The sequence below is a fragment of the Pinus tabuliformis genome, chromosome 7 (assembly GCF_031772625.1).
Source record: "Pinus tabuliformis cultivar Carrire ecotype Pingquan chromosome 7, CPIR1, whole genome shotgun sequence".
NCBI classification, from domain to species: Eukaryota; Viridiplantae; Streptophyta; class Pinopsida; order Pinales; family Pinaceae; genus Pinus; species Pinus tabuliformis.
The window spans coordinates 1,770,822,482-1,770,848,467 of NC_142293.1; the positions used below are offsets into that span (position 1 = coordinate 1,770,822,482).

At 35.8% G+C, this 25,986-nt stretch overlaps 1 protein-coding gene across 1 annotated transcript; it reads right to left on the minus strand.

Moving 5' to 3' along the window:
- Window positions 1–11,861: 11,861 nt before the first annotated feature.
- On the minus strand, window positions 11,862–16,031 carry LOC149255435 (uncharacterized). The gene is made up of 2 exons (XM_089455040.1): window positions 14,471–16,031; window positions 11,862–13,864 (listed from the first exon to the last, which is right to left on the minus strand). Exons 1-2 carry the CDS (start codon window positions 16,029–16,031, stop codon window positions 11,862–11,864), a joined length of 3,564 nt encoding a protein of 1,187 aa, XP_089311166.1.
- Window positions 16,032–25,986: the final 9,955 nt, after the last annotated feature.

Here is a 25,986-nt window from a genome sequence, read left to right on the forward strand (position 1 = left end):
TGGTAAGCTACTTGGAGAGCAGTTGAAGTGATAACCATCAGATTGAGGAATGAGATTGATGGTGGAGATTTAATGCGCTAAAGGTTTGTGGAATGGTGGACGCAATAAGGTTATGAACTGGGTTTTAATTCCTTTTGGTTCCATGAAAAATTAAAGTTTTGGCATATATTGGATAAATTAAACAGTTCTACTATTTCAGTAGAATAACTAATTTGGAGGTTGATGACTGATACTCCAAAGAAAACCCGAGAAGAAGTTCCACCCAAACTTGAAGAAATTGTTTCTGGTTTTGAACGATTATCCTTAACACCTGCGACCAGCCCACCATTATAGCAGACCAAGATGTGAAAATTCTACCATAGGTACTTAGAGATATATTCCTTGTCTCCTCTTAGTTTCAAGGTATAAAACCTCAAAGAAATAAATTTATAGTGAAAATACCATACTGACCTTTTTGAAGTTTGATTTTAGAAGTATTAAATATACTTGAATTTGTTAGAGAATATATTGGAATTTATAGTGAACCAAGATATGAAGATTGATTCAATTTTTTAGCAAGATTTATCCTCGTTATGGTCAAAGTTTAGCCTATGAAACCTCTCAAAAGAAAATTTATGGTGAAAATTCCAAGATGACCTATTTGAAGAAGCGTTCAGGAAGCCCCAACTTCCTCAAATAACAAATCTAAAAATATAGTGAACCAGATGTTCAGTGACATTTACTGTCATAATGGTCCAAGTTTTAACCTTTAAAACTTCCCAAACAAAACTATAATAATGAAAATTCCAATATGACTTGTTTACCCCATGAAATAACATCTTTCCTTCCACCTTTAAACTACAAAATGGCCCCAAAAATCTTCCTCAAATTCTCTTTCACACCTCATATCTCCTTAAATTAGAGGAAAATTTTGGGACTTATAACATGTGGAGAAAATTAAAGTAAACAAATTGTGCAATTAAGAGGGAAGGAATGCATGTAAATAATTGACCCATGAATTTGAAAATATTTTAATATCATCTCTACCTTGAATAAAATATTGCCAAATTAAATTCAATTTCTTTACTCAAAGGTTGAGAAAACAACGAAAAAGTTTACCGGAAACAAAATTGATGTTCCCCACTTGTCTGTCTTTCATAAACATATCTCATTAAAAGAAAAACTTGTTGAGAATAAATAATTTCAGACATATAATGTTGCAATAATCAATTTCATTTACTAAGCTAGAAGTACTTATTTAATTCAGAAAAAAGTGAATCTAGAACAAAACAAGGGTAGGTCACTCTCCACCCAACCATAGGCAAGACTACATTGTACTCTTTCCCACAACTAGACACCCCTAGGCTAGATTCCTGATACCTTGAGAGAAAACTAAACATAGGGATTTACCACATAGTTTTATGACAATATATAACATAAAAGGGAAGGCCACTCTCTTTCACACATAATAAAAACTTAGTTTTTGATATTTCCATCTTTGGATAGGCTCATAAACATTCACAAAATGACCTTGTAGGTTTTCATATCATAAGGGATTCCTTCTCTAACCTTTGTAGTCCCTTATCCATCTCCTCTTCATTGCTTTCTATGTAACACACACTTGAGCATTCATAATCCTCAAAGCCATCTATTCCAAAGAAAAAGTGTTGTAACAGATTGAATTCATGTCACATAAGATGTCACTGGCATTTCTTAGCCAATCATGGGGTTTAAACTTCTTTGGGTTCTTCCTCCAACTCTCTTTCCAATTAAAATTCTTGAGTAAGAGGGAAAATAATATATGGGAAATAAAATAGAATAGCCTAAAATGGTAAAGGAAGAAGAACCTCTTGATTGATCCTACCTCTCTTTTTTATGATAACACATTGACCCTTCATCTTCACAATATCTTGCTAGAAGATTCTTAGGAAGATTAACCATCTCATCGAAATGAAAAATTAAATTAGGGATATTTTTCCTCTCAATGAATCATAATCTGTTGGATATCCCCCTTCCTTTAGCTCTATTTTTTTTCTTCTTAGTATTAATAAAAATAAACATTACATCGCATGATATAGTTTTAACTCACAACATTAATGTTGGTACCCCAACATTATAAGTTCTCAATTACATTAAAAAAGTTGGAAAATAAAAGTTATATCACAACCCCCTCCCCATTTAAGGAACATCATCTTTAGTGTTCTATTATTATGTAAAAAACAATTAGGAATATGCCACTCTCACGGCATCCTCCAATTCCTGAGTGGCTCATTCTACTCCATCGCTCTTCCACTCATTTAACATGCAATGTTTTGGTTTGAAAAATATGTCTCTTTCCCACCTAGTATACATTATGGCTCTTGTTTCAAGTCTCCTTTAAATTCCATCAAGTTCTTGACCCAATCAATAACATGACTAGAGTCATAAACATACTTTAGGAAAAGGCATATTAAATACATCATGTTATTTAATGTTTGGTGATAACTCCAACCTATAATCCACTGGCTCAACTCTTTTAAAAATATCAAATGGTCCACAATAGTGAGGTGCTAATTTGACACAAGTTACCATTCTCAAGGAACTTCTCTTTTGATTAATCTAGAGATACACATGATCTCCAACTTTGAACTCTTTGTGAACTATTTTCTTGTTTGCATAGCCCTTCTAATGTTCTCGGGTTCCCTTCAACTTCTATTAACTTCTTGCTCCATCTCTTGTAACATTGCAGGTCCCAGATTAACTTTATCCACTATATGATCCCAACAAATTGGGGTATGACATTCCAGCCATCCATTGCTTCAAAGCGACTCATCTTCAATCATTCTTGATACCCACTACTATAAGAAAACTACTAATGGAAAATAATACTCTCATTTACTTGGCCTACTGATTCTATACATATTGAGCATGCTTTCTAAAATTTGATTTTCCCTTTTTTTCTATCTATATATCTAAGGATGATAAACTATAACGAATTCTCTCTTTGTCCCAATTCCTCCAAACAAATGTTTTCAAAATCATGAACTAAATTTAGCATCTCCATTATGAATAATTATCTTTGGCATGCCATGCAACCTAAAGACTTATTTCTTAAAGATATCAACAATATCAATTTCTTTGTGGGTATAGTCCATTAGAATAAAATGAGATTATTTTCTTAAATTTTTCACCAACTATTAAATCATGTTCTTAAGTTGTCTTTGAGAATCTGATGATAAAATCTATCATTACAGTCTCCCATTTCCACTCTTAAATTGGAAGAGGTTGCAACAAAATTGTTGGATGCTTATGTTTAGCCTTGAATTGCCATTCCAAGCATCTAACAATGTACTCAAAGATCTATCTCTTTATTATAATCTAATATAAATGCTTCCTTATTGTTATTATCATTTTTTGATATCCCTCATATTCAAAATATGTTTCTTTATACAATTCATCCATGATTAACTTCTTTAATTCCATGGAATTTCACACATATAATTTATTGTCATATAAAAATAGTCCATCCATTGTTAGTTGATATACCACACAACTCGAGCCTATTTTTCCTATTGCAGACATTCCATAATTAGCTGAGACTGTTCATCATGTCGTAAGGAATCTTTTATTATATATTTCAAGCTACTTTTAGTGGAACTAATTGCTACAAATAAATTCTCTTGCAAACTTTAACTTAGAGAAATTTCCACATGATTTTCCTTGCCTTTGATGTGCTCTATTTTGAAGTTAAATTCACTAATCAATAGTAGGCACCAATTTTGCCTAGCATTCTATTAAGGATTCTCAAATAAATACTTCAATCCACTATGATTTGACATCAAAATAAATCTACTCCCAAGTAGATAATGTCACCACATTTTGAGTGCATGAACAATGGCTTCCAGCTCTAAATCATGAGTCACATAATTCCTCTCATGATCATTCAATTTTCGGTATTCATAACATATCACATACCCATATTGCATGAGAAATCGACTAAGTCCTTGCTTGAGAGCATGAATGTATACTAAGGATTCCTTTCTTAGGTCTAAAATTCTAAATACTTGTGCATTGGTAAGTAAGTACTTTAGTTGCTAAAAATTTCTTCATATTCCTTAAACCAAACAAAATTCACCCCCTTTATCTGAAATGAATTATTTGTATGGCTAATTTGAGAGAGTCCTTTGATAAATCTCTCGTAGTAACCAACAAGTCCCATGCATAACTTGGAGGATGAAGTTGAGTCCTTGTGTCGCTGAGAAAATGAAAATTTGAAGAAGAAAATTTCCAAGTTAGAGACAAAAAATAAACAATGAGCTATGGTGCTTTTCTCTTTAAAAGCCTCAATTGAAGTGTTTCATGAAGAAGTAAGCCCTCTTCAAGCAAAGAACAACATACTGTTGGATTAGATATCAAACTTTGAAAGAATATTATGATGCCTTGTCAGGACAATTGATTGAGAAGCATGAGGTCGTTTAGAACTTGCGAGAGTGTAAGCAACACCTTGAATTAAAAGTAAGTCACATTCATAATTGTCTGAAGGATAATACTATTTTTGAGTTGTCATGCTCACATGATGATGTTGATAATGGTGCCTTTGTTTGACTGAGCTTTAAAAAATTCACTACCAACATCGGGTCTTGATTACTAAAAAAAGGGGATGCAATGGAGGAGGAATTAGAAATAATGGACATGGAATCATTGTTCCTAATAACATTGCAGTGTAGAGGGTGAAAGCATGAACATGGGTTACACTTTTGGGTCAAATTTGGTGGTGAAATTTCAAGTTTTTCCTCTTTTATCGAATTGAAACCCTCAAAATTCATATAAGCACTGTAAATTTTGATTCATAGTAAAAGGATAAATTTTGGGGAATTTTATTGTTGTCCTAATGATAGTTTTTGCAAAAATATTTAGTGTTGTGTAATATGTCAATTTTCCATTAAATGAAATGCTTGTCCTTACAAATTTTCACACATCTTAAGAGGTATGTGTGTGTTCATGTAGCATATATTAGCCTAAAATGTGTAATATATATATAAGCACGAACTACACACAGAGAGCTAATTTTTTTATATTAAAAAATTATTTTTTTATGTAAAAATATATTTTTTATTATTTTTCAATGTTGGTGAAGTAATATTTCAATTGCATTTTATAGAGATGTGCTCATGTATGGTTTCTTCCAACTATATAAATAAATTAAAAAACCAAAAGTACCCTTTTAAATAGGACTTGTAAACGAATATAATGGTATTTTTTGAAATTTTTTCATTGTGTATATTTTTCGATATTGATTTTTTATTCAACCTCTTTAAAAGACTTCAAAAAAATTTCAAGCATTATGTTTAAAGGAAATTAGATGAAAAATATCATATGAATTCACAAATTTCAAACTCATATGCCATTGCATATATGATTCCTTCATGATTCCAACATGATCAACTCTGCCACTTGAGGACAAATTTAACCCTAAGTCCTCTAGGGTACAAAACAGAGTTGTAGAATAGAAGTGGTGCTGAAATTGCTAATTTTAGGACTTAAGAGGCTCGATCGAGTGCCTAAATTTAAAATTTAAATATCTCAATTGAGAGTTCTTCAACCCTCGTTTGATCCATTTACGTGGTTAACAGGAGCTCAATCGAGAGCTATTGCTCAATCAAGCTATATAGCTCGATCGAGCCTCTATAGAAAAACATTGCATAATCTAAAATTAAACTTTTACCTCATTTTAAAATTCCAAATCTTATTAGAATTTTATGTTATAATGTCATGTAAAAAAATTATTAAATTTAATATTAATATTAAAAAAAAATATAATGTTTATTGTATTAAATCAAATCATAAAATGATATTAACATACAAAATTCATATTAATATATTTTAGTGCTAATATTAAATTTATTAATTTTGGATTAATATAAAATTATTAGCTTTAATATAATATAAAATTTATTATATTATAATATATCCTAGCACAACCACATTAATAACTGTGGTTGATAGGCACCATAGGCATCAACAAAAGAGTCACTAACATGAAAAGAGTCATACAAGATGACTCAATATATGTGTTACTAATTTTATTTAACCTATTTTTTTAATAAAATCTTGATGTAATCATAACCTAAAAGTACCTTTGACGGACATAGTTGGAACATTAATATTTTGGAAAATTTTAGATGATATTTTCATGGAAAATTATCATTGTCCTAGCAAGTGAATGTAAAGCCACACATTTGAAATCTTGCAAATTAAATATGTGTTATATAAAAATATTAAATTGTTGTATGACATCAATATATCTATCTATTGGGAGAGAAGGGTAAGAGGAGAAAAGGGGACACAAATATGGAGAGAGAGAGAGAGAGAGATATGGAGAGGGAGCGATATATATATATATATATATATATATATATATATATATATATATATATAGAGAGAGAGAGAGAGATATATATATATATATATATATATATATATATATATATATATTTGTGTGTGTGTGTGTGTGTGGAGAAAATGTGTATAGTTTGTGGGGTGATATAGAGATATGAAGAAGGAGATACAGAGGGAGATAGAGATATAGATGGAGGGGGAAGAGAGGGAAGAAGATAAATTTCCATCATAAGGAATTGATTGAAATACTTGGAAAACTACTTGTAAATTTAGGAAAGTTGATACCATTATATTAAACTATAGAAATGTTTTCATGTATTGTTGTTTGACATTTATATTAAATTTCAATATGATTGATTTATATCATGCTATGACTAAGCTCTTGTAGATAATTGCAAAATAAATAATGTTGAATAACACCTATTCATTGTTTACATGACATCTTTTAGTATTAAAGTTTAATACAACTTATTTCAATCATATTTATGTTTTGTAATTGAACCTTGAGATAAGAAATTGATTGAAATACATAAAAAGGTTGTCCATGCAATGGTATATGGGTGGGGTCACAAAAAAATTTCTTATATATATATATATATATATATATATATATATATATATATATATATATATATATATGATACAGATGACATTATAATTCAAAAAAAATATTTTAAAAATTGAATTGTAATAACATACATGTTGATTGCACTAAAGGACACTTTCTACAAGCCAATATAAAGCATGATTGGAATTATTTCCATCTTCAATATTAAATCGATACATGACATATTTTAGTTAATTTTAATTATCAAAGTGAATTGCATCATAAATTCTAAGATTGTACTTATTTTCTTAGTCTATGAAACTGGAAATCAAAATTGAACATATATTTTACTAATAAAAGTCATAGTATATAGAAAAATTACTAAATTAGAGAAATAATTTTAACATATCCATTTAAAATTCAAAAATTAATGAGCATCCATAAACAACGTTAATACAAATCCATAAATTGAAATAATGAATACATGTATCAATAAATTGTCCATATTGAAATATATACAAATTACAAATATCACACGAACATCCATAAACAAAAATAATAAGCATCCATAAAATAAAACAATGTCCATGATGTACATCCATAAATTGTCCATGTATGAAAATATACAAATTTTGTATCACACCTGTGAATATGCCATATGAAAAGAGCTTGAAAATATGCAAACTATGAAACTCTAAGTACCACCACAATGCCTATGTGAGTTTTGTTGCATAAGGTAAGTGTCCATAAGTTGGTACTGCAATATAACACATGCAAGTTCAAACTAATTACATAATTATATGTAAAAAATAAACAATATGGAAATAAATTATACTGAACATTTTTAATTAAATATATACATGAACCTACTTACCTCATTTTTGTCCAAATGCAAGTTCAATAGGATGGGGCTCTCATCATGAATCTATGTTTAGTTCTCCCCTACCTATGGTTCGATGATTGGGGCCTACATCGTGGACCTGTATCATCAGTTCCTCTAAACCCAACATCCCACTCATGTCTTCACATAACAATGGCATCAAAGACACTCTGCATATGGTCCTATGTACACAATGCCAAGGACATTATAATTAGTCTACAAATTAATTAGAATATTTATGTAACTTAAAAAAAGAAAATACTGAAATATTAGGAATAAAAAAGTTTACCTTAATTGTTGGTACATGTGGTTGTGAATACTAACTCTCCTCCACATTAGTGAACATATTATAAGTTGGAGGTCGAGGTGGAGGAGAAACCATGGAGACATGCTCTCATCAAGGATTCCCTAGCTGATCAGCTACCTCATTAGATGACCTCAAAATTTGATCCATGTATTTCGGACGTGTTTACATGTTATCATGAAATTATTAATATAAATGCAGTATAATACGAGCTATAAATCTTAATATAAATAATTATGCATAATTTGATAATAAGAGTAAAAACATTTCTATATTTATGTACCTGGTCTATGTCACACGGGCCATGCACCCTCGAAGTCTCATGAATGGCATCATGATACATACATGTATGTGTCAAAAGCTTATCAAAGGGAAAACTCACAAGAAATGTAACACCATATAATGACATTCGTTGGTTACAAGGCACTGTTGGTGGTCTCCTAATCTCTCCATGCAATGCAACATGTGCACTAGTCAATTACACCTACATACTATCTATAATAGTCTCCACTTCTCACCACTGTGCTGCAACAACTCCTTTATCTCACTAGGTAATACCAAGCTCCAAGACCATAGTGGAAATAATCTCGGATGTGCTGGTACATGCCTAGGGTCGCTTCGAGCCCCCTCATGCTCATAGGTTTGTGCCATCTCGATACCATAAAAACAAGATCTGGTATCAGTGTAATCATGCCTCATATGTAACACAAACTCTGCATATAAATTTTTACCCAAATAAATTGTGACCTATTCATGGTTGGGCAACTTGCCCCAACCTCTAGTGAATCTATCATACCCTAAAGGGGTTGCATGAACATTATTAAAACATTTCCATGCAATCAAACCTTTATGTCTAGTAGGAATATTTGGAGGGATGTTGAACAAATCCCCCTAAACATCAATGTCCTTGGTGGCCTATTTCACCACATCCCAAGAACCTGGGCTTCTAACCTCATGCCTCCTGACCCTATGCATGAACTGTAATATGTTTCTATGTGGGCTTGATCTCAAGTATGTATTGATCAACCTAGTCATGTTACACAACATCAAAGACAATGCAAGAAAATTTAGTGAGTTGGCAGGGATATTTTATATCTCTATTGTGATTCGTGTATGTTGGGTCATAACATCCTCTAATGTGATTTGCATTGTAGCATCATCCTACAGAGGGATTAATAATGCACTCTTATCCTAAACTTCGACCTACTAAGAACCTGTAAATCAAAAACATAATTTAACATAGATATAATTAACAAACTAGAAGCATAATAACATATACATTAAATCGAAACATAAGACAATTTAAGAATTAAAAACAATATCAAGACATAAACAAATAAGTTTAAAAAGGATTTAAAAATGTAGGAGGTATACCTGAAATGGGCGAAGAAGGTTGACTAGATGTATCATGGTCATGAATAGAGACAAAAACATTTCCTCTCATAGTCTGACTGGCGTCAGAAGCAGGCTCTACAATGGGAAAATGAACTCTCGGTGGGCTACGTGATCTATCACATGCCTAACCACGTATAACGTAACCTCTCACACTACGATGGCTTGCAATTGGGGTGCATATATGGGATGCCTCATCATATTAGATATAATACATATAAACTCATCCAAGAAAAAATGTTGACAAAAGGGTCATTTTTAAACTTAAGCAAAATAATCTAGCCTGAAGTCCTAAACTTTAGAGTCTATTTTTTCAATAATTTATCAACCAAAGTACATTGAGTTCCCTGTAAACACAATTCAAAGAAGTGATGAAATATACCCTCACACTTTTTCTCGTTTGTAAATGATGCATTTTATTCATAACACATAAATATGTAAACATATATGAAAAAATTTGAAATAAACCTATTTACAAAACTAATAAAATATCATGAAAACCAAATACTACAATAGAATTTATGTTCTTAATGTTTGACTTTGAAACAAGACATGTACTAGGTGCAAGCACATGAAGACAATGTTTCTTGTACAACGCATTACATAATGAAACAACATGGTACAAATTAGAAACTTAAGGCTAAATGCTTTTATTTACTAGACCAAATGTTATATATATATATATATATATATATAGATAATGTCAAATAAATTTATGTTATAATAAATAGTTATTGAATTATCTCTCACACACACACACACATATATAGCTATATAAATTATATATCTAGTTATATAAATTTTCTGTTATGTTATCAAAATATATATATATATATATATATATATATATATATATATATATATATATATATATATATATATAATATATCTAGCTATTTGATATGTTATAAACTAAATAATTATATAACTATGTTATTTTATACATATGTGTGTGTCGCTATATAAGCAAGTTATATATATATATATATACATATATATATATAGATATAGATATATGAATTATGTTATGGACTATAGTTATGGTTATGTTGTAACATGCTATCTATATATAATGTTATGTTATATTAAATAGTTGTAAAACTATATTTTGTTAAATATTTTATATATATACAACTACAATATAAACCTTTGTGATGGTATCGTTAAATGATAGGTAAATATATAGTTACATGTTATATTATATAGTTATATATATGTTATGTAAAATGTTATAATAAACTAATTTAAATTTAAAATAATAAAATAAAGTAAAATTTATTATTTGATAAATAGAGGTTCACTATAAGCAACCATACTCATCATGTCAATATCAAGCTCCTAATTTACTTATTTATTGGTTATAGTTTCATTGCTTTATGTTTTGGAGTTTTTTGAGGTATGTTTTTGGTCAAATTTGTTAGAAATTTAAAATGAATTTTAAATAATAAAAAAAATTTAAAAAAAAAATTGAAAATTTATTTAACAAAATTCGTAAAGAAAAAATTTAAAACTAAAATGATTAAATTACCATTCAAAATGAGAAAATATACATTTAATACACAAAATATTGCAAGTAAGATACCAATTTAAAACCTAAATTATAAGTTTTTTGTTTTTCAAAATGTTTTCTAGGCTCTTTTGAAGGATTTATTTGATGTTTCTCTAGGTTGGTTTTGTGGTTTTGTAAGTTGTTTTGAAGGGTGTTTTTTCTTTTCTTTTTTCTTTTTTTTTATGGTTTTCTTGGTTGGTTTTGGGATTTTCTAAGTTTTTTTCAAATTTTCTTTTGCGGTTTTCATAGTTTTTATGTGGTTTTTTTTTAATAAATTGGGTTTCATGGTTGTTCTATTTTAATTAATTATTTGTTACATTTTCCAAAAAAAAAAATAAGAGAGACAAAGTACAGAGTACCTACCTTCATTTGAGCCTTTGTGATGTTGGCGGGGTGGTTAACGAGATTGATTTGAATGCTCCATTGCTCGATTGAGCTACTCGTAAACTCTCTGTCAAGCTTCCTCGATCTGTGCAAATCGCGTACACAGACTACGGAAGCGATATATATATATATATATATATATATATATATATATATATATATATATATATATATATATATATATATATATATATATATATATGTATATATATTTTTTCCACTGGAAAAATCCGTAATATTTCATTATAATATGAAAAATTACATATGTAGATGCTTTGAAAGCATATGCCAACTGTTCTGTACCTTTTTTCAAAAATAGCAGTTCAATGCTATATATCTGTCTGTTACATTTACAAAAATTGTGCAAGATAGGTGCCATTTTTGGCAATCCGCAATCTATTGCAAGATATATCATGATGTGCAGTCAAAAAACATAAAAACTGTTTTATTATATCGCCCCTTGACCCGCAGTAGGATATGTCGGGTCTATATAAGGCCGATGGTAGTACTTCTGCTCCTGCTGATCCAAAAATTCAGTGATTTCCCATAATCCATGCTCCATCACCGCGGCCTCCTTGGAAAGCTTGTCAGCAGTCTGGTTATGTTCTCTGTATATATGAGAGATGTGAAATAAATTAAAAGCTTCCTTTAGTATAAAAACTTCATCAAGCAGTACATTTAGGGTGTGTGAGTGACATGTGGTAACTCTATTGACCCAGTTAACGACAATCTGTGAATCGCCCAAAATGTTGATGTTGGTGCATTGGTGACTGAGTGCAAAATGTAGCAAATGACGAAGAGAAATGAGCTCAGAGTAATTGTTTGTGCCATCCCCCAATCCAACTTTGATGTGGTAGAAGTGCCTCGAGGATTTGTGGATAATGATGCCCGCTCTGCAGCCATGTTCGTTTGCAGCCCCATCGAAGAAGGCCCATGGCGAGCTCATGTCGATGGTGGGAGGAGGGGTCGATCGTCGCTGTTTTAAGAGAGGAGGATTTGGTAATTCGTTAAAAGCTGTAATGATTCCAGCTTCAACGAGAGGCCACCTGGCCTCCCATCCATCAAAGATCATTCGGTTCCTGACCTTCCAAATAGTCCAGTTAACTATGATCGGAAGGTTTACAGCTTTCGAGCCACTGTGTTTGTTTCCCCAGTCGATCCAAGTGTCGATGAGGTCTGTACCAGACCAATCCCCAGAGAACTGAATATGGAGTTTGATGTTATGCCATATTTGAAGAACAATGGGGCATCTTAAGAATAAGTGTTCGGTCGTCTCTGAGTCTGTTTTGCATAGTACACATCGCGAGGGACCGGATACAGCTCTGCGCTTTAGGTGTTCATCAGTGGGAATGCGATTGCGTAGGACACACCAAGAGAATAATTTTGACCTGGGCGATGCATTTAGCTTCCAAATCTGGTGCCACCATCGATCAAGCACTTCCGGCTTCCTGTGGGAGATGATGACTTTATATCCTTCACGAGGAGAGTATATCCCACTGTCAGCCAACTGCCAGATGAGTTCATCCGGCCCTTCCACAATTCTGATATGGGATTCTGAGAGGGCATCGCAGTATGCTTTCCAAGGTTCGTGCCATCTGATAGGGATGTCTAATTGGGTGCCCGATTTCCAAGCCTGATGTAATATGTCAGAGCCCTCAGAATCAGCGATCTGAGCAAGCACCCTAATGCCTCGGGAGTTTAGGAGGGCAATCAGGTCTGGAGGAAGCCTGTGTCTACCTCCACACCCGCTCCATGGGTCCATACCTATGCGCGCTTTGTTTCCACTCTTGATACGCCATACGATATTGCTTCTGAGGAGGGGGAGGGAGTGAAGGAGGGCTTTCCATATGGAAGAGATGCCCGTTCTGTTCCAGCTTGGGAGTCTAGCCCAATCGATGATGTCAAGAGGCCAGATGTACTTATGGTATGTAATGTCATTCCATAAACTGTGGGAAGTCAACAGCGCCCAACCCATCTTTGCAGCAAGTGCTTTTCCAAAAGATGCCAGATCCTTTAATCCCCATCCCCCCCATTTCTTGGGGAGAGCAATCTTGTTCCAGGAGATCCAAGCAAAGGTGCGCTTCTCTTCCTTTCCAGCCCACAAATATCTGTTGCATAGTCTCTGAATCTTAGAGAGGATGTTCCGGGGTATCCATGCTAGAGCCATCCAAAAAACAGGGGTCGCTTCCAGCACGGATTTGATCAGAGTTAATCTGCCTGCTCTGGAGAGATATCTGAAGTACCAACATGATATTTTCTTCTCAATCTTGGTGACAAGCCACACCCAGTCAGCTATCTTTTGGGCTGTAGGCTTTAGCCAGTATCCAAGGTATTTAAGACCTCGATCCATAGGTTGAGTGATAAAAGGGAAGGCCCGCATAGCTGATTGAGATTCAGCTGTAGAAGTACCAACCAGAGTGATGGAAGACTTCTCATGGTTTACCACCATCCCTGTGGCATGAGAAAAAAGATTTAGGATTCTGTTGAAGGATGAGGTATCCTTGATGCTTCCATCAAGGAGAATAAGGACATCATCCACGAACAGAAGGTGAGTTAGGAAACAAGCATCTGAGATCTTTAAGCCTCGGATGGTGCCATCCCTCCTTGCGGAAATAATGAGTCGACTGAGCGCTTCAGTTACCAATAGGAACAAGAGGGGGCAAAGGGGGCATCCCTGACGAAGTCCTCTTTCAGAGTGGAAGAAATGGGATGCAGAGCCGTTAATCAGAATACTATAAGTAGGTGAGGTGATGCATGCCATAATCCAAGTGATAAGCTGATGAGGGAAGCCCAGGTGGATGAGAATCATTTTGATGTAGAGCCAGCTGACTCTATCAAACGCTTTTGAGAGGTCAATTTTGAGAAGAATGCTCTTGAGGTGCTTGGACCAAATAGAGTGAATGGCTTCCTGAGCAGAGCCAATGGCTTCATGAATCTGCCTATTTTCCAAGAAAGCGAACTGCTGAGGAGCGATGTGTTTGGATAGGATGGGTCTGATCCTATTGGCAATAATCTTGGATATGATCTTATAGAGAACATTGCAGAGCGAAATGGGACGAAAATCAGTGAAGGATGATGGAGAGTCTGACTTGGGAATGAGAGTGATGAAGGTGGTATTTATGGCATGATAGATCTGTCCAGAAGTTCTGCTCTCCTCCACCACCTTTAAAATGTCTTCACCAATGATGTCATAAAAGGCCAGATAAAATTCAATGGTCCATCCATCAGGACCAGGGCTCTTTTCCTTCTGGAACCATTTTATGGTGTTCTCCAATTCATTCATGGTGACCGGTGCATTGAGATCCTCCAAGTCTTCATTGTTAACGAACCTCGGGAAATGGGAAGCTACACGAATGATCTCAACAAGGTTGGTTCCCTCAGGGCATTTGAAGATACCTTTGAAATAGGAGGTGCCAAGTCTGGAGAGTTTGTTGAAGGAGTCTGCCAGACCCCCATCAGGATAGGGTAGGTTCCAGATGGTATTTGCCACCCTCCTCCCATTTGCATAATTATGGAAGAATCTAGAGTTTTCATCCCCTGCCTTTAGCCAAGTGGCTCTACTCCTCAGCCTGATCGATTCCTCTCTGAACTTGAGAATGTTGTGCTTCTGCTTTTCTAGATCGACCAGCCTGTTTTTACTTTCCACAGAATTAAAGCCCAGGTTTTGTTCATCCAACAGAGCGTGTATGTCAGCTTCTATCGAGATGAGCAGTTCATCTTCCTTGGCCTTTTTCGTCTTAGCCCATTCGATCACAATATGTTTGAGTTCCGTCAGATTTTTGACAAAACCCCTAGCCAAAGAGGATTCTCTGTCAATAGGGTGAGCAACCCAAAAGTCCGTGACCAGTTTAGAGAATTCAGGGTCCTGCAACCAATGATGATTGAATTTGAAAGGAGCTTTTGGTTTAGGTTGGGGGCCCAAAATTTCCATCAGGATGGGAGAGTGATCCGAAATTCCCCCCGAACTCACCCACTGTTTATAGCGATGGAGATGACGAAGCAGCGGTCCCTTGATCAAAAAACGATCAAGTCTGCGAGCCAAAGCTGCTGGCCCGATCCTCTGGTTCCTCCAGGTGGGGAGAGGATGATTCATAGGGATATCAATGAGGTCATGCTGTTCGAGCAGGTTCCTCATGAAGTCTGATATGGGATCTGCTTGAGCAGATGAGCCCCAAGATTCACTATATCCCAAGGAGAAATTTAGGTCGCCACCTATGATCAGGTTTTCCGCTTGCATCAAAGATCGATCAAGGAGGGTGCTCCAGAAACCTTCTCTCTGCTGACAGGGTCCATATATATTGATGATGCGCAGTTGCAGCCCAAGGTCTTTTGAAAAAATGTCAGCTCCCAAATATCCAGGCCCTCCCCAAGAAGAGTCCAATCTGATGGAATAGGGATTTAGTCCAATGGCCATACCACCCGAACGGCCCATAGCATCCAACCCTATGAACTGCCACCTAGGCGCAATCGATTTTAAGGCGAGAGATATGGATTCTGCAGAACCCAGAGTCTCTTGAAGGAGGATGATGTCAGGAGATTCGACCTGAAAAAGTCGTTTTAGGGCTAGCTTTTTGGGGGAGCTGGCTAAACCCCTGCAGTTGAAGGAAAGGCACTTCATGGGGGACCCCGCTGTGGGGGGATTGTAGCTCTAAGGGCCCCGACAATGGTTGATTGACGTCCCGAAGCAACTTCAGCCCCAGCACGCCTAATGGCTTTGTTCAGATTGGATTTTCAACCCCTGGCTGAGGTGTGACCAGGTTCAGGGGGAATAATGCATAACCCCGAGGTACCATCAGATACAGATTGAGAGGGACGGGGCCGAAGAGAATAATGGTGAGGGGGTTTTGATTCAGGATGAGACACATAAGGGCGAGATGGGGACAGGGAGTGATCAATGGTAAGGGAAGGAGGGATAGAGGCAGTAGTAGGAGGGGGCGGCGGAATTGAGCATTGTGCCTTAGATACAGAGATAGAGTTAAAGCAATCAGATGAAAGGGAAAGAGAAAGAGTTGAATGAGGAAGATCAGTACCCGATTTCTGAATTGCTGCAGCTGCTGCTCTTGTCCTTGTCATGGGAGGAGTGAATGTGCCCTCAGCAGAAGACGGTGTATGATGAAGCCCTCCATGAGGATTCGATGAAACCTTCTGAGGCGGGGAGATCTGAGGCGCAGATCTTCGAGGAACAATAGGAGTAACTTTTGGAGGGCTGTCTCCACGATTATTGAGAGGGCAATCCTTATAGAGATGCCCTACCTGGTGGCACCGATTGCACCGAAATGGGACACCCTCATAGTCCAGTATCTGCATGCGCTTGTGCCTTCCCCATTGCAGAGTGATGTCCTCCTCCAACCCTTCCCTGGTGTCAAGATGTACCAGGATGCGAGCCATGGTTCTTCTCCGAGTGTCTACATAAGAGCGGTCATGATCCAAGTACCTCCCCAGAGCGTTTCCAATTTTGATGAAGGCCTCTTCATTCCAATATTGCCTAGGGAGTCCGGGTAGCCTTACCCACAGAGGTCCAGCAGCGATCTGCTCCCTTTCAGGATCGAATAACGGAGTCCATCGCTTCAAGAGTACTGGAGCGGTCTCTATGTGCCAATAGTGCTCAAGTACAATGTTCGTGTGATCTTATTTCGCAAATTGGAGGGTGAACCATCCCCGTGGGAGAACCTCAACCTCAGGGAGCGTAGGGAGCAGAGAGCCCCAAATCTCCTTAACCCATCGAAGCAAGCGATCTGCCGAGAATGTGCGTCCTCCCACGTGACCAACTAGGACGGTGCATGCGAGCGCCATGGTTTCCTCGAAACTTGTCGAATTCCCAAATGTGACAGTGGTGTCCTTTCTGATAGCCCTAACACATCTTGCCTTGAGTTTCTTTGTTCTCGGGGCGCAAGGGTGGTCTGAAAGGGGGTTTGAGGTGCCCGCCAAGCTAGGCCCTGGAGCACTTGTATTTACCACTGGAGTGCCGAAACATCCGGAGGGCTTTGGCCCAATAGACGCAGAGGGGGTAGCCGGGTTCGTCTGCGGGGGCACATAAACCCTAGGATCCGAGAGCGAGGAAGGAATGACAATCGGAGCGGAAGGTATATCTTCAAGAGTCAGAGCCTCAGGGTATGAAGACGCGAGCAAGGAAGCGGTCCCGGGAGATAACGGCGGAGCCTCAAGACCCTGTTCTGTTGGGGTATTAGGCGTCAAGTAAACCCTAGCTTGTAGTTCCTGAGCAGTATCAGATGTCAAAACCGAAGATGAGAAAATGGGGTCGGTGAACACCGCCTGTCCAGATAGCGGATCCTCGGAATAATCCACGAGGTCCGTTAACGGAAAGTCCTCCATGTCGAAAACTGCTGCCGTCGCCGTCGCGCTGTCACCAGTTCCGAAAAACCGTATCTCCCGACAGAATCTACCGTTCTGTGGTCCTGCAGCCGATGCAAGTTGATTTCATCCGAAACCGTCGCGGTCTTCTGCGGAGCGCGGTTTCAGAGCCTCCATCCTATATATATGTATATATATATATATATATATATATATATATATATATATATATATATATATATATATATCTGGCTCAATTAGGCTCTAAAGCTCGATCGAGTGATATAGCTCGATCAAAGGTTAGTTTTTAACCTTCGAATGAGCTACCTTTTTAGCGCCAAAGGAGCTCAATAGAGCATTTAAAAAATGCTTGATTGATCACTTAAATGACTTGATTGAGACATTGCGTTTTCCACCCAAATTCACTCTCTTTCGCCAAAAAGTGTAACCCAACTCCATCTCTTTTCCTTATAAATTAGGAGTAGGCCTTGGATATTTTCCTTATACTACCTCATTACCCAAAACCAGCTATGTTGAGCCTAGAGAGGTGTCACTTATTGTTAGAGGAATTCAAATAGAGGTTTTGAAAGAACATCCTCCTACTAATTATCATAAATTGATTGACAACATTGCTACTAATGTCATTCTAGATGAACATGTTGTTGCACCCATTTTTGAGTCTACAAAACCTAAAATTGGGCCATATCAACATCCTCATTAGAGGAAATCACCCAAGAAACAACATTATTTATCACATAGTATTCCTATATTTACATTATTGTAGAAGGGACATGAACCATGGGACCATGAAAGCATGAACCATGGACTATTGTCAACCATTAGGATCAATTGTGTTTGGATCAATGGATGGTGATGGCATCATTTAAATAGAATTTTTAGACTTCCTTCCATTGTGTCTCATCAATTTTACAATCATACGAAACTCCTCTTGTTAGTTGTTGATTTTCGCTACTCCCTCACTTGTACTTTGGGGGGGGGGGGGGGGGGGGATTTATTAATAATAAAGACTTTTGATTCCCTCTCCTTCCATAGTTGTGTTTCAAGGGAGGGAGAAATTAGATGATGACATATACCATTGTCATTTTCTTGTTGTTGTTGGATATTATCGTTTTTTGTGTTTGATCAGTCTAATTGCGACAACATTCACATAACTTCATAAGAGTTGGTACAACGTTTGAGCTCAATTTTCCATACTTATAGGCCTAATTTTTTTTTGGTTGGTTGATGGTGTTACTTCTATTTGAAACATTTGTCATAGTTCTTTAGCAACACCTATTTTCTATGAAAATTTTTTGTGGAATTTTACATTATTTGTTTCCATTGTTCCTCTGCAACATTTCTACTTTAGATATTAACCAACCACATTGATATTTCATGGATCTCATCTTCAAAATTTTGGTATTTAATCTATTCATACATCCTGATTGGAGCTCACATTTCTTCTTGCCATTGAGTGGATCATTCTAGGATATACAATTTTAGTGCCACACTTATATGAGCATTGGCATCTTTCTCTCTTTTAAAGAGGGAATTTTTCCTATCGGTTTTCCTCCTTTTCTCAACTTATGAAGGTTTTTTCTTAGGTACTTTATCACGCCTCACTGTTAACACCCAATTATTTTTATGTTTACTTCTTACCTTTCTTTTAAAAGGGAATGGGGTGTGGGTGGTGTTAGAGTTGGTTTTTTCCAACACTTCCTTTCTCAATGATCTAGCTATAGTAAATAGTAATGTCACATAGGGTTTTGTATTTGCCCAATTGTCATAGTTATCTTTAATCGGCATTGGGCCGCCTACATTGCTATATAATGAAGCTCTTCTTTTCAATTTTAAACACTATGAGTAATACAAATGCTTTTGCAATTTTTCATGTATTTCGCTTTAGGTATTACTTATATAAGTGAAAATCAACTTTTTTAGTGTTAGTATATGAAATATTTTTATAATCACTCATAAGTAGGCTTGAAGGTAGTTATCCTTATAAGAGGGAATAACTCACTAGTATAGCTCTATAATATTGTTTATGAAATGTAAGGAAATGGTGTGCAATTTGTATATGATATGTATGCCAATGGTGTCCAACTAGAGAAGACCACTACTTCAATATCTCTCGTATTCATTTTTGTGTATATAAGAATCTCATTCCCAACTGTTCACCCATCCACCAAATAATTGTGATAGGAAATAGATGTTACAACTATGCAGATTGTCTAACTTGTCCTATGTCTAAATCACTCATTAGAATTTATAAATCATTAGATCGTGAAAAAGATAATTGCTATAACTACACAAATTGTGTAACTTAAACTATCTCTAAATCACTCATTAAAATTTATAAATCATCAGAATATATAAGAAGTAACTTAAGTACATAGGGCATGGTGCTTAGTTGTCACACTCTCTCCCTGCTATGACCAAAAATAACATGGTACATGCTACATAAGCCATATCATAGATCTAAATATGGTGGAGACACATATCATGGTAGGTGGGAAATTCAGTGGAGTGGAAATTTGTGTAGTTTAGGGTTTTGTCTGGGGTTTTTTCCAGAGCATAATGTGTGGGAACTGAGCTACCTTGATAATCATTCAACCTACCTCCTTCTCTGATCGACCTGTAAATTTATCATTGCGCTACTAGAGGGGCATTGTTGTGTTGCTTAGTTCATGGGGGGGTTTACCATTATGCTTGTTGTTGTTTTTCCTAGTTCAAGTGGGGTTTACCATTATGGATGTCCTTGTTTCACCTTACTCATGGGGGATTTACCATTACACATCTCATTGATTCTCTTGGTTTGTGGGGGGTTTACCATTACACCTGTCATTGTTTCACCCAATTCATGGGGGTTTTACCATTATGGCTGTTTTGGTTGCTGATTGTGCACCTTGTGGATTGTGTTGGAGCCTAAGGGAGATTTTACTTATTTTGGTGGTGGAGATGTAGGTTTTGGGCTTCAGTTATTTTTCATGAGCCTAAGTGGAAATTTTACCAATTTTATCCATGAAATTTGTGTCATGTTTTATGCATTTTTCTCTAGAAATAACTTTACCATCTCTTTGTTGTAGGTAATATTTGTCTCTATTGCAAGTAAGCTATGGCGAGGTGCTAAGGTTTTGATTAACGTTGCAGTGGAATTTGGGCATGGTGGTGGCTTCATCCCTGGCTCTCTAGTAGGATATTTCCTGCTACCAACTACCATTATCTTTGTTTATCAACAAATTCTATCCATCTACTGGGAATTGTAATCCATTCTTTTGGCATTAAAAAAATGTGTGTTGGGCATTTCGAAAATGTGTGCTTTCAATGTAAAAAAATTATGTGCATTTGTTTGTAAATTATATTCATATACATTGGTAGGGCCTCCAACGTTTTTCAATAGGTGAATTTGATTTTCCATCTCTCTGTTTGACTCAGTTGTGCCAACCTTTCTTTCCACATGTATACCATTATCTTGATTAACCCTGCCACCCACTAGAAAGAACTTGGGCCTCTTCTCTTTCTCGTCAACAAGAGGATCAAATTGATGAAGGAGGTGTGACCATTTTCAAACCTTACCATCCCACCTATTCTTGCTACAAACTTGTTTTACAGTTGGTGTCTGAAGGTCATCATTTTTTCTCTGGTCCCAAAAACTGAGAGTGCATCAAACTTATTTTAAAGGGAATCATGATTGAATGAGGGATGCTACTATGTTTAATGCATTCAAATATTTTCATATGAATTCCACATCTATATAGTGAGATTACATATTTCAATTTTATATATATATATATATATATATATATATATATATATATATATATTGATTGAAATGATGAACCTAGTTCATGATATTTGTATTGCAACTTAGCTTGGTAAGAGGGCAATGTCACATTGGAGGTAAAATAAATAATTTATCATTTTAACTAAATTTCACTAAAAGAAACACATTTCCTTGCATTTTTAGAAAATATATACAATCTACTTTTCCTTTCGCATCCCCTTCCATGTCTCAAGTATGCCAGTTTTATTATGATTGAGTATATTTTTTTGTTTAAAAAATATTATTTATATATATCATTAGCTAGTATCTATTATTAAAACTCTCAGTTATTTGGGAAAAATATCTGATTATAGGAATAAAAAAGGGAATGACATGTTCACTTTAATTATTCATTTATTTCCACTCAATCTAAAATGTTAACTGCAGGGATCATCTAATCATGGCAAACATTGTTATTGTTAAAGCATGATCACGATTTAAACTTTATGATTTTATGAAATTTTCTTTACAATTTAATAACCTTGTCAAGATGATATTTGACTCGAAAAACAAATTGTAAAGAAATATAGAAATATGAAAAATATGTTGGGTGAATGAATGAAGATGGTTTACACTTTTAGGCCAAATGTCGAGATGAAATTTCAATTTTGTCCTCTTTTATCGAATTGAAGCCCTCAAAGTTCATATAAGCATTGTGAATTTTGATTCAAAGTAAAAAGAGAATATGTGCATAATTATTGTTAGGCCCCTATACTACTAGTGTAACCCCTTATTGTTATTAGTATAACCCACTTATTATATTGATGTACCCATGTAGTGCCCATATTGTTACTATTGTGCCCCATAGAAGCCCACTATTGCTATTATTGTGCCCTTACATTATCATTGTTATGTCGGCTCTGATTATGTTATGACCCCTTAGACTCCTATATATAGAAAGGAGGTCTTTTCATTTGTATCATCCAAGAATTGTTTATTTACGTAATGTAAAGGAGGTTTCCCCCTCGAAGAGGCTGAATTCTAAGGCGTTGATCTATATTTTCTATCTTTTCTTGAGCTGGGTTCATAACATTTGGTTTCAGAGCTTTGGATTCTAAGGTTTCGCTACTCCAAACAGGTCATCGTGGCATTTTCGCTATAACTTGTTTTTTGTGACGTTTCAAAAGTCGCAAAAAAAACCCATTTGAGAAGAAATCACGCCAAACCTTGGGTCCAAATTTCAGAGATTTTGGCACGATATTTGCGGAGATATGATCTGAGGAAGTTGGTCTTTTTGTAGACTCCTGAATTACATTCAAAACAGGTGACCTGGGGAAAATCATCATAACTTTCTCTCTGAGCATCAGATTGAAATTTCGTAAGAAGGTACAGAAAGAGGACAGACTGTAGCTTTCTTTTATATATTTTTCATAGTCAAAGGTTGAAAAATTGACACGTGGCACTTCATACAAATTCGCTCTTCTGGAAAGGTCTATAATCAAGTCATCTTGGGAGATTGTGCATAACTCTTTTTTGGAGAATCCAATTTGGATCAGACCGGTGGCATTGGAAAGAGGACATAGAGGGATACTACAGGTAGTAATTTCAAAACTTAAATATCTGCAAGTACAGATTTACAGTCGTTTCAAGATCGAGGTCCTAAAATCAAGAAAAAGCAAGATGAGGAAGTTTGATGGCAAGGATCTGGTAAATTGGATACTTCAGATGGAGAAATATTTTGATCTACATGGTGTACCACTGTTACAAAAGGTATGTATTTCATCTTCATATTTAGAACCAGATCAATTTTTATGGTATAAAGGGCTTTGTTCTCGTAAAAAACTTGTTATGTGGTCAATTCTCACGGAGGAAATGATAGCACATTATGAGGATACAAAGAGCAACACCTTCTTTAGAGCAACACCACAACAATTGGAAAGAGTAAAAGGGCTTTGTGACATATTTGAAAGTAAAATCATGGAAACAAGGAAGTCTACCCCTCACAACTTTAAAGATGGACATGTTGTTTCTCCTAGCCTTCCACAACCTACAAGGGTTACACCACAACAATTGGAAGAAAAAAGAGAAAAAGGGCTTTGTTACAATTGTGATATCAAATGCACTAAAGGTCATAAGTGTGCTGAGAAGAAATTATTTTAAATAGAATATGAAGAGGAGGAAGAAAAGGATCAAGAAACATCAAAAGAAGAAGATATACGCCAGGACCCCACCCCAGAGAAAGAAGAAATGAATCAGACCATATCTTGTAAGACATTGGCAATAATTACCACTCCTCAAACTCTCAAGATAGAAGGACATATCAAGAAGAAAAAGGTGAAAGAAGTGAAAGATCACATCGGGAAAGAAAAAATGAATCCAACCATATCTTGTAATTCATTGTTCGAAATTACCACTCCTCAAACTATCAAGATAGAAGGACGTATCAAGAAGAAAAATGTTCAAGAAGTGAAAGATCACATCGAGCATCAAGAAATGAATCCGACCATATCTTGTAAAGGATTGGAAGAAATTACCACTCCTCAAACTCTAGAGATAAAAGGACATATCAAGAAGAAAAAGGTTCAAGTAGTGAAAGATCACATCGAGCATCAACAACAAGTTCTCCAACTTTTAAAGGATAACGCCACTTCGGTGCAAAATCAAACGAAACAACAGGTAGATCAACATCGTAGTGAAAAATGTTTTGATGTAAGTGATTGGGTATTTTTACTGCTACATCTCAAGCAAGCTATCTATGAGAAGGAAATGTTGGCAATACTACATGCACTTAAGAAATGGCGACCTTACCGAATGGGAAGACTCTTCAAGGATGAGGATGTGGAAGCATTGTTTTGTGCTATTTATATTATCCAACTAGATTGGATAAACGAAGCAAGGGATGAATGGAAGAAGGATGAAGAAGTATGGCCACTTATTCAAAAGTTGCAAAAGATCCCAATTCAAACAATATTGCCAGAAATTGAAGAGGAAGGAAAAATCATATTGGAACCTGAAGTAGTCACAGAAACAAGAACCCGACAGCTACGAAATTGATCAATTTCAGAGTATCTCATCAAGTGGAAGAACTTACCCTCTAAATATTCCACATGGGAGGACAAGAATTTTATACAGAAGCATCAAGAACTACTCAAGCGTTAAGGACAACGCTTTTTGAAGGAGAGGGGTGTTAGAGTCGGTCTAGTTATCCCTCCATCAGAGATCAAAGCTCTTTTGCATTTCATGATTAGGTGTCCCACCAGTTTTGATCAGTTGCATTTCGTTAGGCATGCCATAACTCTGATGGAGTGGGTTGTGTCACTTATTCCCCTTGTGCTTGGCACTGCTGGTTTAGGCCTGTTTATTAAAATAAGTCTTCAAAGGTCATTTACAATCATGTTTTAAAATTTTGAGGTCTTAGGTCTAGGGTTGAGTCAATTTGGTCTTGAGAAGTCGTAAAAGACCAGAAGGCCAGTGGAATGTCCTTGTTAGATCATCACTTCAACAATTTTCATCATTGTACAGCTGAATAAGATCTTCTCTTCAAAACTCTATTTTGAAGATAAGTCACCATCTCATTTTTGTAAAAAATTGTCAAAATTTTCAAGTTCTCCAAATGGTCAAGCGCAGCCTTGGTCTCCTTTGCCAGAGCATATTAGAGCTATCCCTGCAAAAAATTATCAGAAGAAATCATTATTTCAACCAATTGTTTTTAAAGGGAAACCAAAAAGTCAGAGCCTATTAATCTGAAAAAAAGTGTCAACAACCAAACATTACAAAATGGATTTTGGTCAAGTAAAAATTAAAAGGGAGTCTATATAAAGGCATTTCTCCTCATAACCAACTCATTCACATCTCAAGAGCAAAGTGCATCCATTCTAGGGTGATTTTACAAGCTGGTGAGCAAATTGGGCTAGTTCCAGGGGTGCGCTACGCATCAGCATTGGCGCGCTACGCACCCAGGGCGCACTACGCATCAGCACACCTTTTCCAGTGCAAATCTACTCATGCGCTTTGCACTAGGGGCGCGCTACGCGTTGGGTGAGGCGCGCTACGTGTTGGGATTTTTTCTCAAAAATTCGCCAGCAAGTGTGCAACTCCTCCTCTAACTCAGTTAAAATACAGGTAGGCTTCATGTCCATGGTTCGTACTCAGTTTTTCAAGGTGTATGTAAATAAATTATGCTAGCTATGCCATGAAAATTAAATGTAAAAAACCCTCAGTTTGCTGTGAGAATTCAAAGGTCTAGTTTGCTGTAGGGTTTTGAAAATTATATGCTGCCAAGATTTTCCAACTTATGTGTTTCCTACCCCCCATGTTCACCAACATTTTCCTTTTAAAAAAAAAAAAATTCCTCATAGAACCCTACACTATCCCTCTATGAAATTCTAAACCCTCCCTTCTATTACAAACATAATATCCCCTAATTCACCCCAAACCCTAAAAATTATCAGAATTTCTATATCCTTTCCCTTCCCTAAATTCCTTGTTTATTTCCATT

Excerpts from the sequence above, each read along its gene's own strand:
- LOC149255435 (XM_089455040.1), bottom strand. The coding sequence starts at position 16,031 with ATGAAGTGCCTTTCCTTCAACTGCAGGGGTTTAGCCAGCTCCCCCAAA. Across the intron at positions 13,865-14,470 it reads ATCATCCTTCACTGATTTTC|GGATGGTGGTAAACCATGAG; the intron begins GTCCCATTTCGC and ends CTCATGCCACAG.